The sequence below is a fragment of the Myxine glutinosa genome, chromosome 7 (assembly GCF_964187855.1).
Source record: "Myxine glutinosa chromosome 7, kmMyxGlut1.1, whole genome shotgun sequence".
Classification (NCBI taxonomy): Eukaryota; Metazoa; Chordata; class Myxini; order Myxiniformes; family Myxinidae; genus Myxine; species Myxine glutinosa.
The window spans coordinates 88009652-88022525 of NC_136267.1; the positions used below are offsets into that span (position 1 = coordinate 88009652).

Sequence of the window (12874 nt, forward strand, 5' to 3'; positions counted from 1 at the left end):
TTCTCATTTCTCATTGAGAAGATTCTCATTTCTGCAATAAAAACATTTCTTTTCCAAAAACCCCCCAAAAAAAAAAATTCCAAGAATTTTCCAAGAAATTTTCCAAATTGAGGAAATGCACCCGAGACACCTAATTTTCAAATATTGTTTTAAAATATTTCTAGATGTTCGATTTTAAAAACAATTACACCAAAATGTTTGGAAAAGATTCTCATTTCTGCAATAAAACCATTTCTTTTCCAAAAACCAAAAAAGTTTTTTTTCCCCAAAATTTCCCAATTTTTTTTTCACAAATAATAAACAATTTCAAATAAGAGTGGTCGTATCGCTTGGCGCCGGTTATAGAATCATAGCTGGGACCCTGAAGATTGCCTGATAAAATTTTGGTGCTTTTATCCGGCATGTCCCCATCCACTACCTAAGCTGCCCCACTACCTACGGTATCTTTGACTAAGAGTAGGTGAGGTATCACTGGCACCCTGAACAAATTACTATCACAACCAAGCTATTACAAAAATTACAACCCCTAAATAACAACTTGCGTACTTATTACCCTGATGTATCAATACTTGTGCAGGTATACCTCAAACCCTTGTCCAGATATTAACCAAGAAAGGTTTCAGACCCTCATCATTATCACACAGAGAAATGGTATATATGATGTTATATTCTGTAAAGTGGAGCAAAAACATTGTGAAAAACAGGAATCATTTGTGAAAGAAGACTGCACAAGTTTCATCAAAATGTAAACTTTAACATTAACAAGCAATCGATGTATTTATAGCAAATACTTTCCAGGCTTAACCAAAAACAACCTCGTTTTAAAAACAAACTCTCACTGCTCAGACATCCCAGGCCAACCTTGTACACGTTCTCAGAAAACCATCAAACTTTATCTTCAATTTCACTCGATGAACCATTAAATACTGGTTTCGCATCCTCATCAACTTGTTGCTTTAAAACGGTATTAACATCATCGCTCTCTTCATCTTTCTCTGCGATTCCTGTAAAACAGGCACACCGACACACAGTGTACGCGGACACTTCGTGCGTTCACAGTACACTGTACAACGGTGACGAGGCTAAATCTTGTCGATGAGGATCATTTTCCCAGGATTGGTTGGAATGCGGCAGCCAGCTATTAGCTGTGTTCACCTGTATTTATACCTCTCTATCCGCCACACACCTGTGTTCGGTGGAGTGTACCTCGATCCCTCAATATTCAACAAGTACATTTTATTGTCATTTTAGAAAAAGTTCTACATTAGTGATAAAAAAGTATCATACAAAAATACCACACTGCATTACTATATATGTATATAAAACATCCTGGTGCGCCTATGCTTGCCCCACTGTTGTCATCCCCATTCCTCCACCCACCTAGTGCTTGTGGTGCTTGTGTTCTTTTTTTCACAGGGCAGGTGTATGTGTCTTGTGCTGCAGTCGGGTGTGATGTAGTTTACCACTCTTTGCTTTTAGCTACGACCGCCGGATAGTTCTGCGAGCGTAAAGAAGGCCGAGTGTGTAAGCCCTTCCTTCCGGTACATAGCATCTACCCTTGCCAAGACTTTCAGACTACCTCCTAGTGGTGCACCATGGTAACGGTGCTCTTGAGGGCACTGGCTAAATGTCTGGAGGATCTCGGTGTACGTTGATACCCTAGAGGGGTAATGTGCCTGGTCCTCTATTGTGAGGACTTGCTGTGACACTCACCAATCTAACCAAGGTAGGTGGAGCTCTTTATCCTTGGTATGCAGGCTACCTAGAAGGAAACTGATTGCAAATCCCCCTGCTGCCTTGCAGGGTACGTCTCTTTAGACAAAGGCTAGGTCCACAGCTGCTGTGGTGGCGTCAGGAAGGGCATCCGGCCACAAAAAAACATGCCTTTTGGAGAGGCGGCCATTAGGTGAATCACGGCTTACACATGCAAGCATGGAAACGGCCGTAAAACTATGACGATGACCTCGGCCGACACCACCACCCCTTTATTGAATTTAAGTTGGTAGTTAATGTGATGTTGATGTAGTGCAGTCTTGATGAGTATGGAATGGCGGACGACCTCATCCTGTGTCAAATTAAGTTCGTTGTGTTTCCCTTAGTCCTTCAATCACCATCTAGGCCGACAAGACCTGTGCTTGATCGCCATCACGAAGTTTTATTCATTTTGCAGCAATCTGCACAGGCTGTCAAGCTCCGATCTCCACTACAGACATGCTTGGTGTCAAAATATTCCTTAAAGTCTGCTCTTCAGATTCAGAATATACAGCACTGAATGATCAAGAAGGACACTTTACAATAAAGATCTGATCCGACTTCATGGTATCCACGGTATTTTAAACCTGAGAACCCATGCATTCACTGTGGATTTAAACTTACAGGTGATGGGATGATAGCTAACGGAAAGCAAAGCCCCTGATGGTACCTTAATATAGGGTATAGGCCTACCCTACGAAAGGAAGAATAATGTCAAGACCTTTTCCCAGTGAGATGTCCATTCCATGAGCCTCGTTTCCCTGCTGGTCACTCACAAAAGGATTTTTAGATTTGAGAGCATGTGCATCTCTGGCTTCTTTCAGGCCCTGTGAAGACAAAAAACAGAAAGACATCCCACACGGAGGAGTCACCGGAGTGTTGAATCAAGAAGGAGACTCGGTGCTTGACTTGGCTAACCAGAAATGGTGATCAGTAAGACTGTGGCTTAATAGAGACATAATGGTTGTTGTAAAAAGACAATGAAGTAAAATAATAAATAAAGCTCACAAAAAGGTATAGTAAATTTGTCTGTCCCCTACATGATCATTATGATATAGGATGATATTCTATATTTCATATAGGATGTCAGTAGAAACCAAATTTCAGTGTATAGGTAAAAACAACATGCCTGTCTTATGGATGTCAACAAACAAACAACATGGATGTCATCATGGCTAAATTAGCAATGCCACCAGTCAATAATCATCAAAAACAAGTTGCATTGGCAGAAATGTCTTCTTCTTTTTCTTGTATACAAAGTCAAGGCTCATGGAAGAGTGACAACACTGAACAGATTATGATGCAACAGAACAAAAGGAACAGTAGAGAGAGAGAGCAGAGGGAAACACCAAGACCAGGGTTGAAGGATGAAATAGAGGGAGACTTGGACAAATAAGAGAAGTGCAGAGGAAAGAGGGGGTAAGGGAGGATGCACGGATTGGACAAGATGGATACAAAATAAATTTCTCAGGAAGAAAAAAAAAACTGGAAATTTGGAAGGGGAAGGGTTGGGGGATAGTGGTTCAACGGGGGTAAAAAAAGATCATGGTTTTGGATGGGGTATGATCTGAGATGGTGGTGAACAGCTGTCCTGAAGACCTGGAGGGGTGAATGAGATTTAAGTGAATGTGGAAGATGATTATACAGGTGGGAAAAAAGAATAATAAATGGGTGGAGGTGAGCAGTGATCCTGTATTGAGATATATGGGTGGAGGTGAGCAAATGGGTGGAGGTGAGCAGTGATCCTGTATTGAGATATATGGGTGGAGGTGAGCAAATGGGTGGAGGTCAGCAGTGATCCTGTATTGAGATATATGGATGGAGGTGAGCAAATGGGTGGAGGTGAGCAGTGATCCTGTATTGAGATATATGGGTGGAGGTGAGCAAATGGGTGGAGGTGAGCAGTGATCCTGTATTGAGATATATGGGTGGAGGTGAGCAAATGTGTGGAGGTGAGCAGTGATCCTGTATTGAGATATATGGGTGGAGGTGAGCAAATGGGTGGAGGTGAGCAGTGATCCTGTATTGAGATATATGGGTGGAGGTGAGCAAATGTGTGGAGGTGAGCAGTGATCCTGTATTGAGATATATGGCTGGAGGTGAGCAAATGGGTGGAGGTGAGCAGTGATCCTGTATTGAGATATATGGGTAGAGGTGAGCAAATGGGTGGAGGTGAGCAGTGATCCTGTATTGAGATATATGGGTGGAGGTGAGCAAATGGGTGGAGGTGAGCAGTGATCCTGTATTGAGATATATGGGTGGAGGTGAGCAAATGGGTGGAGGTGAGCAGTGATCCTGTATTGAGATATATGGATGGAGGTGAGCAAATGGGTGGAGGTGAGCAGTGATCCTGTATTGAGATATATCGGTGGAGGTGAGCAAATGGGTGGAGGTGAGCAGTGATCCTGTATTGAGATATATGGGTGGAGGTGAGCAAATGGGTGGAGGTGAGCAGTGATCCTGTATTGAGATATATGGGTGGAGGTGAGCAAATGGGTGGAGGTGAGAAAATGGGTGGAGGTGAACAGTGATCCTGTATTTGGGAATTTTTCCAGAAGGGGATTGATCGTGGATTGCATGCGCACCTGCAGAAACCTGGGGGAGGGGCTAGGGACAAATCATGGGTAGAACAGAGTATGCAAGACCAGAAAGGAGGTGGTAGAAGACAAAGAGACCACTGATCTGTCTGTGATTGGAACGTGATAGGCGCATGAACTCAGCTTTAATGCCAGGGATCCCCATTATCTGAAAGGCCTTGGTTTCCATGGCACCAAGCTTTGCAAGATGTAAGCCAGGAGATCCAGCCCAGAGGGGAGATCAGTACTCCATTAAGGTGCGGATGAAGACATTTAGGTGGATAGGAGTGCAGGTGTGCCAAGGAAGGACTTTGTATGGCGGTGGATGGGGAGTTGGAGACTGGCTCTGGAGTCGTTAGGGTTAGGGTTAGGGTTAGGGTTAGGGTTAGGGTTAGGGTTAGGTTTAGGATTAAGGCAACTTTTAAATGTGGCTTGCCCAAGAAAGAGCATGGCTGATAGTGAGATCCAGAAGTTTGAATAAGTTAACTCCCTCAAGAAGATTGTATTGGAAGTAGGTGAGAGTGTTTTTCAGACAGTTCTTTTGCAGAGAGAGCAGGAGAGAGGGAGAGAGGGAGAGAGGGAGAGAGGGAGGGGGGGAGAGAGGGAGAGAGGGAGAGAGGGAGAGAGAGGGAGAGAGAGGGAGAGAGGGAGAGAGGGAGAGAGGGAGAGAGGGAGAGAGGGAGAGAAAGTGAAAGAGACAGTGTGAGATTCCTCAGGATTATAAGACATGTTCCAAGTGTTTGACCATTTATGATTTTGTCAAGGCCTGAAGATGGGGGAAGAGACTGCTGTCTACCTGTCCGAAGGATGAGGGATGTCACGGCAGAGGGTGGAGTCATCAGCAAATACATAAATGGGATATTCCAGAGAGTCAGATATATCATTGATGCAGATTAGGAATAGGAGTGGGCCCAGAAAACTGTCTGTCTACGAGCAGGATATGTCAAAAAGCTATGGACGGATTCGGACGAAATTTGGTGAACAGGTTTGGCGTGTGAGAAGGACGAAACGAATCAATTTTGGTGAAGGTCTGGATCCGGATGCTAGAATTTTTCAGTGATTCTTCACCATTGAGCAATAGAGCAAAAACACTATATATGGCACAATATTTCAAAAAGTTGTGGAAGAATTATGTCAAAACTTCGATTTTAAGTTGGGTAAGTGACACAAACAAAGTGATTGGATTTTGGTTCAGGTCTGGATGCAGATTGAGCCTCTCAGTGGGTTACAAAACGTTCAAACTGTTCAGCTTGGCCATTTCTAAACTTGCTTAGAGCACATCCGGTTTGACAAGGTATTGGATTGACCCGGTCCATGTGTAACGATGTATCCAGATTATGTGGGAAACGTGATCTGCAGGTGACTTTCCAGGATCACTCCGTTCAGGTGAGGATAATTGTAACATTACACGGTGTTTGTGTAATTTCCTGATTGTATTTCCTACCTCAGTGGGCTTGGTTTGCAAACACGTGATGGAGAAATTTCTGAATTTTACTTTCCCAGCTTCAAAATTGCTGAAATATTTTTGTGAGGAGTTTACAACACAGTCAATCACTGCCTTTTCTATCAGGCCACAGGCATTCTGATCATCTTACACATCTGTCCAGCGGTATTTTGTAATGTACTGTTGCGGATATGAGGACTGTATATTTTTTGGATTGTGTGAATTATTATTATTGGTTATTCTGCACCTCCTGCCTCCGGAGCTGTGTAAAGATCAAAGGGCATCCCATAATTAGTCCATAAAGCATCCACACCACAGCCAATCATAGAATACCCCTGTTCAATAGTTATATCTTATTCTGTGTTTTAGGGTAAGGCTGTGTCTCCCATTAATAGAAGTACTCCATTGCACCAGTGAAAGAGATAGATTCCCTTCATTCCCATTCCCAAAACCTCCATTCCCCCTTTTCGTCGATTAGAAACTACCTCCGCTCCAATTACCGCCATTGACCACGAGGCAGGGTCGGAGAAGAAAGGCGTGTCTCCACCTCGTCATAGAGGGGAGGAGTGAGCCAGCCCCACTCGACCAACCATGAGACAGGGGTTTGGCTAGAGAGGGCGGAGGAAGAGCGATCGGGGAGGTTCGCAAAGGTTGAGGGGCGGGGCCTATATAACCCAAGGCAGGGCGTGTCCAAAGGAGAGGAGCTTTTACCGGCAGACGAAAGGGAGCCCAAGCCGTTGAGACGAGAGGAGGTCCAAGGCAGTCGAGCTTTGAAGAAGAAAGAGAGGAGTACTGAGCATTGAGATGAGAAGAGGCTGCGCTTTTAAAGAGAGGCGCTGAGAGGAGGGAATGAGCAGGCGTGACCGCAGCTAAAATCCGCAGCGCGACGCTCCCAAAAGAGAAGCTGAGACAAGCTTTGGCAGGAGATGCGCTTTGAGTAGAGTCGAGGAGGGAGGAGATCAGAAGAAAGGAAGGCCTTGAGTTGGACTAAGCAAGAGAGGAAGTTGTTGGACTGGGTGGGACTAAGAAAGAGAGAGAAAGAGTCCTGAAGCTTGTGAGGGAAGGAGAGAGAACCCGTCACACCAACCCCCCACCAGCCGCGTTGGCTCCACCAAGCGTTCACCTCCACCAAGGCTCCACCAAGCTCCGCGTTGGCTCCACCAAGCGTTCACCTCCACCAAGCTCCGCGTTGGCTCCACCAAGCGTTCACCTCCACTAAGGCTCCACCAAGCGTTCAGCTCCACCAACGCTCCACCAAGCTCCGCGTTGGCTCCACCAAGCGTTCACCTCCAGCGATCCACCTCCTGCGATTCCTGTCAGCATTCCCCGCATGAGTCTGTCTTTTGTTTGTTCTGTCCCTGGGTTAATTAAGACTGTAGGTAAGCTAGCGTTGCACTGTGTATCTAATCTCGTCTGTAAATAAACGTGACTGCTTTATTTTTGCTTGTGTGTATAATAAATCAAATTACTCTTCTGTACGTCTTCTCGTCTTATTCCTTTTCCTCTTTGCATTCGGTCGTTTTAGAGTTTTCCAGATTGGGCAGCTGCGGTGCGATACGGCCAAAGTTTGGGGTGAATCGGGTGAGTTGGGGAAGAATCGGGGGAACTGTTAGGTCGCGGTCATACCAACCGCTCGGTCAAAAATAACATCTTAACCGCGACAGTAACAGTACTTTCAAAATGCCTTCCTCAGCCTCGGTGTCTCGTAGAGCCCGAGCTTCGTTTAGAGACAGTTCAAAGTTCAGAATAGCCGAATGATAGTCTTCCAGCTTCACTGCAAGCACATGGGGGGTAAAGAGCACAAGGTGAGGACAGCAACAGTAACTATGATTAAATGGCCTCCTACTGCCCCTCAAATAATCCAGCACTTCAATCCAGCCCACAACCAATACCCCCTCCCCCACAATAACCTCACACACCTCCTCACCTCCTCACACCGCAACTTTCCCACACTGAATCTGCCCCACACCCAAAACAACCCCATGTTAAACTGACCAAATACCATCACATCACCCAGAGGCAAACCAAACGAATAGCTCACTGTCGATGTTTGCCGCTAGCACGATGGCGTTGAGCAGCCATTGTGATTCGTGGGCTTTCTGGGCCTCATTCAGTGATAACTGTGCATGATTTTGGGCCTCCGAGAAGTTCTTAAGCTCCAGGTAGAATCTACCGAGCTCATAGTGCGACCAGATGCTCTCCAGGTCTGAGCACACGAGAGACAGCCTCTCCTCCATCCTGAAAGGAGACCAAACCAGGCTTTTAGGATGTGAAGCATGATTTGTGACTCATTCATTCATTCATTCGTGTACTATGCAGAACATCAGATGTGAACTGTAAATCTCAAAGCAGTTTTTGGCTGGAGTTACAATCCTAGATGGGTCACCACTCCGACATAGGAGTCAGGAAGTCAGGGCACGAATTTTGAATTTGTTGAGGGTGCCGGTGATAGTTCAACTAACGTTCACAAAGGAAACCGTGGAATCTTTAACGTCCACCAACTAAGACAGGACGTCCAATTTAACGTCCGTTTGAGGAAGGGCACACACGTTGATGAATCGTCATGCATGTGCAACACTAGGATGACAGTTTATATCGGGGCGAAGATTAATTTGTGACTCGGCGGCTGGATATTCATGTACACGTATGTTGTGAATCTGGATGTGAACTGTAAGTCTCAAGTGCCACAAAAATAATTGTGCTGGTCTTTTTTTTGTATACAAGATGGAGGCTCGTGTAAGAGCTAACATTGATTACAAAAAAAAAAACAAAAAAAAACGGACACACAAAACATACAAAAAAGGGAGTGGGAGACAAGGTGGGGAGAGAGAGGGAAGCACACAAGTACAACATTCGAGAGCAGGGACATCGGGAGATCTGTGGGAGGGAGAGGGCTTGGGGGGAGGAGGCATGGGAAGAGGGTGGAAGAGGTTAAAAAAAAAAAAACACACATGGACATTGCTAGGACTTCCAGGAAAGAGGTCTGTATTTCAAAAAAGTGGCTCTGGGGTGAATTAACGGGGATTCTGAAATGAAACCCATAAATAATGCCAATCAAGAGACATTTGCAGACGTAACAGCTCCAGGTTTGGGCACATCCTGGCGGCCCCTTGGTGTAATTGCCTGAGTCATGTATCATCTTCCTTCACATGTGGGTGAACCACAAAATGTCGCACAAACCATAAACCACAAAACGTGCCACAAACCATAGACTCGGTATTGCTCCACAAACCACATAATGTTCCACAAGCCGGAAAACCACAAGTTGTTCTGCAAATTATCACCAGGCATCCATCCCCGATTGTTAAACTTTATGGGTTTCTCTCCTTGAATGGCTGGTGGATTTTAATTACTAGAAAAACCTTTTGGGAGTAGCTTGTAGGGGAGAGTGGGGGGGATAGTGGGGGAGGTCATGTTATTATCCTCTCGGGATATAGTGTAATCTGTATAGATTACAGTAGATGTAGGTTCGGGTCCGTTAGTCGGCTTCCAGCATCGGTTTCTGAAATGTTAAGAATTTGCATATTGGCTCACAGAATTGGTTCACCAATCAAAAGCCAGAAGCTGATTTTTTTTTTTTTTTCAGATCATCAGGTCAAAGATCAAGGTTGCATAAGTTCGTCAATTTTCATCCGATTTACCTGAAATGTTAAGAATTTGCATATTGGCTCACAGAATTGGTTCACCAATCAAAAGCCAGAAGCTGATTTTTTTTCTTCTTTTTTTCAGATCATCAGGTCAAAGATCAAGGTTGCATAAGTTCGTCAATTTTCATCCGATTTACCTGAAATGTTAAGAATTTGCACATTGGGTCACTGAATTGGTTCACCATTAAAATTCGAGAAGCGGATTGTTTTGAGGTCAAAGGTTAAGGTCACCTAAAATCGTCAATTTCCATCCGATTGACTTGACATTTGAGCAGCGTTTCCATATTGGACCACTGAAGCCTATTGCTTTTGAGGCCAAAAGGTCAAGTTCACCTAAAATCGTCAATCTTTTTGTATTTTTACCTTCGCCACCAAAGGTGGATGGGAGTTATGTTTTCACCCGTCTGTCTGTTTGTCTGTCTGTTTGTGAACAAAATATCTCAAAAAGTTGTGGACGGATTTGGAAGAAATTTCGTGGAGAGATTGGGTGTCTGACAAGGACGATTTGATTCGATTTTGGTAAAGATCTGAATATGGATTCGGATATGAGAATTATTTAATATTGCAAAGTGATTCTTCACCATTGGGAGATTGAGCCAAAAACGATACATAGCAGGATATCTCAAAAAGTTGTGGACGAATTTGGAAGAAATTTCGTGGAGAGATTGGGTGTCTGACAAGGACGATTCGATTCGATTTTGGTGATCTGAATATGGATTCGGATATGAGAATTATTTAATATTTCAAAGTGATTCGTCACCATTGGGAGATCGGGCCAAAAACGATACATAGCAGGATATCTCAAAAAGTTAAGGATGGATTTGGACGAAACTTGTTGGCCAGGTTGTGTGTGTGACGAGGAAGAATCGAATCAATTTTGGTAAAGATCCGGATCCAGATCCAGCTAGTATAATTTTTTAAGTGATTCTTCACCATTGAGTGGTATGGCCAACCAGGTGGAGGTATATGATCTCTACTGCGTGCCGTTCTAGTTACCTCTGTCACCAAAGGTGGATGGAGGTTATGCTTTCACTGCTGTTTGTTTGTGTGCAGGATATCTCCAAAAGTTGTGGATGGATTCAGAAGAAAGTTGGTGGACACAGGTGTGTGACAAGGATAAATTGATTTAATTTTGGTGAAGATCCCAATCCGGATCCACATACGAGAATTTTTCAAATGTTTAAAGTGATTCTTCACGGAGTTGGAGCCAAAAACGATACACAGCATAGCACGATATTTCTTAAATGTATTGTGCTCGATATATTCTATTGGATCAGGCGTAGTGTGGTGGAAGTATGTGCTCTACTGAGAGCCGTTCTTATTGGAGGAGAGGGTATTGCATTTGGGTCCGTTTGTTTGTTTGTCTGTTTTTTCTTTGTCTGTCCGCAAACATAATGAGGATGATCTGCTCTGCCACCCTTGGTCCTATTGACAAGAAATATTCATCATAGGTGCGCCGCATCCTGTAGAATTTTTAAATGATAATTATGATGTCTTAGGTCACGTGCTGCAGGCGCCATCTTGGAAAAACCGAAAAACGTTGCACCTCTTTATATCCGAAACCACTGCATGGAAAAAATTGAAATATATTTCATTGTCAAGTACTCCCTTGGGGAACAACATATATTCATGGTGATGTAATCGGTGCCTTCAATATGATGGCATCATTAGACAATTAGAACACTTGATCAGATCAGTTTGAAATTTCTTGAGCGAGATCTATACAAAAATGGTATTGGAGAGTTAAATTGATAACGTGATCGGTCACGTGGTTTGGCAGTCATGTTGGATTGAACATAAATCGACATCATCAATAAAACACCTGCGATGCGATCTCCCGCGAAGAAGCTAACTCCAAGGGCCTCTCACTCACTCACCGCAGGCAGGTCGGTGGTCTTTCCGTCTTCTACCGACTCCTCTCCGGCCTTGCCCCCCCAGCTCTCTCTGGGCTCTGTCCCCGAAATATTCCTACAGGCCGCACAAGATCTGCCTGCAACCCTCTTATGGTTAAACTGCCAAAATCAAGACTCTCTGCTCACCTTCACTCCTTCATTCCCCTTTTCTCCTGCCTTTGGAACTCCCCCACTCCCTTCAATCCCACTCCTCCCTCCAGGTCGTTAAAACAGCTGTTCACCACAATCTCTTATCTTCCCCCATCCAAAACCTTGATCTTTTCTACCCCCGCTAATTCACCCCAGATACACTTTTTTTTTCTTTTTTTTTGAAATTCCATCTTCTTTCCTGGAAGTCCTTGCAGTATCCATATGTTTTATTCCTCTCGTTGCTCGCCCAAGCCCTCTCCCTCCCACAGTTCTCTCAATGTCCCTGCTCTCAAATGTTGTGTTTGTGTCCTTCCCCCTCTCTCCCCATCTTGTCAACCGCTCCCCTTATTTTGTGTTTTATGTGTCGGTTTGTGTCGGTTTGACTTTTTGTGTGATTAATGTTAGCTCTTTCACGAGCATCGATCTTGTATACAAAACAAACAAACACACAAAAAACATAAACACGGCAGCTAATAAACACCATACAAAATACATCACACAAACACGGCCTGGCGAGGGTCTGCAATCTCCGATTGCTCTTTCCTGTTTTTAGCTGTTTCGTCACGTTCAGCATGTGACATAAAGCGTCCGAATACATAGCAGAGGAGGATGGGCTCTGCATTTTCAGGTGCTTTTTAAAGTTACTTTTCTTATTAGAAGCATTCTTGGGAAAAATGCCATGATAAGCTATCTGTACACCTTAACACGGATTTTGCCCAAGGCAGAAACACCGTTGGACAGGTGGACAAATGAAGTCGCTACAACCTCCATCGTGTGACCCTTAGTCCTGTCAACTATGGGTGAGATTCGATAAGTAACGACCAAATGTATCAAGGTCGGACGGACACCAAATTGCGTATTTTAGTATGATTAAAATGTGGTCTCAAGAATGAGCTAAACAAAAGAGGGGAGCAGGTCCACAGCCTGACAGGGGACAACAGGGGGACAGGGAGAAAATGAAATCACACATGAGTCGAAGAGTGACAGAAAGGTAAAAGGCAGGAAGGAGGTCGATTATAAGACCTGGTTGATGACAAGACATACCCAAGCTTGTATTGCAGCGATGGTGGTAACACACGTTTGTAAGTAAAGCCATTTCCGCCAAAGTAAGCTTGTGTGACCATTTGTAGACTGGCCCAGTTGCCAATTTGTATATCAATTTCAACCAAGCAGGTTTTCACATAAGAAATTGAATATGGCTTCCACTGACATCATGTTTGTTTATGGAGTGGAGAGAGCAATGTGCTTTGTCTCTCCAACCGAAATATGAACACGTTTGAACAAACCCGCAGAAACACACCAGGCCTCAATTTTTTTGTTTCCAAATCATTTGTGAGGAATAACATGTTTTATCAATTTAACATTAATCTGCTTCGCAAAGAAGGCGAAGTACTCAGACACTGGCATTGAGGG

General features: G+C 44.1%; 1 protein-coding gene across 1 annotated transcript in view; it reads right to left on the reverse strand.

Moving 5' to 3' along the window:
* Nucleotides 1–402: 402 nt before the first annotated feature.
* LOC137431391 (outer dynein arm-docking complex subunit 4-like) overlaps nt 403–12874 on the reverse strand; it is a 53799-nt gene continuing 41327 nt past the window's right edge. The window contains exons 9-12 of the mRNA XM_078781199.1: nt 7814–8010; nt 7446–7546; nt 2474–2579; nt 403–1004 (exon numbers count right to left, since the gene is read on the reverse strand). Of these exons, the coding sequence (XP_078637325.1) occupies nt 886–1004; nt 2474–2579; nt 7446–7546; nt 7814–8010 (523 nt within the window). The 3' untranslated portion in view covers nt 403–885. The remainder of the gene's footprint in view (nt 1005–2473; nt 2580–7445; nt 7547–7813; nt 8011–12874) is intronic.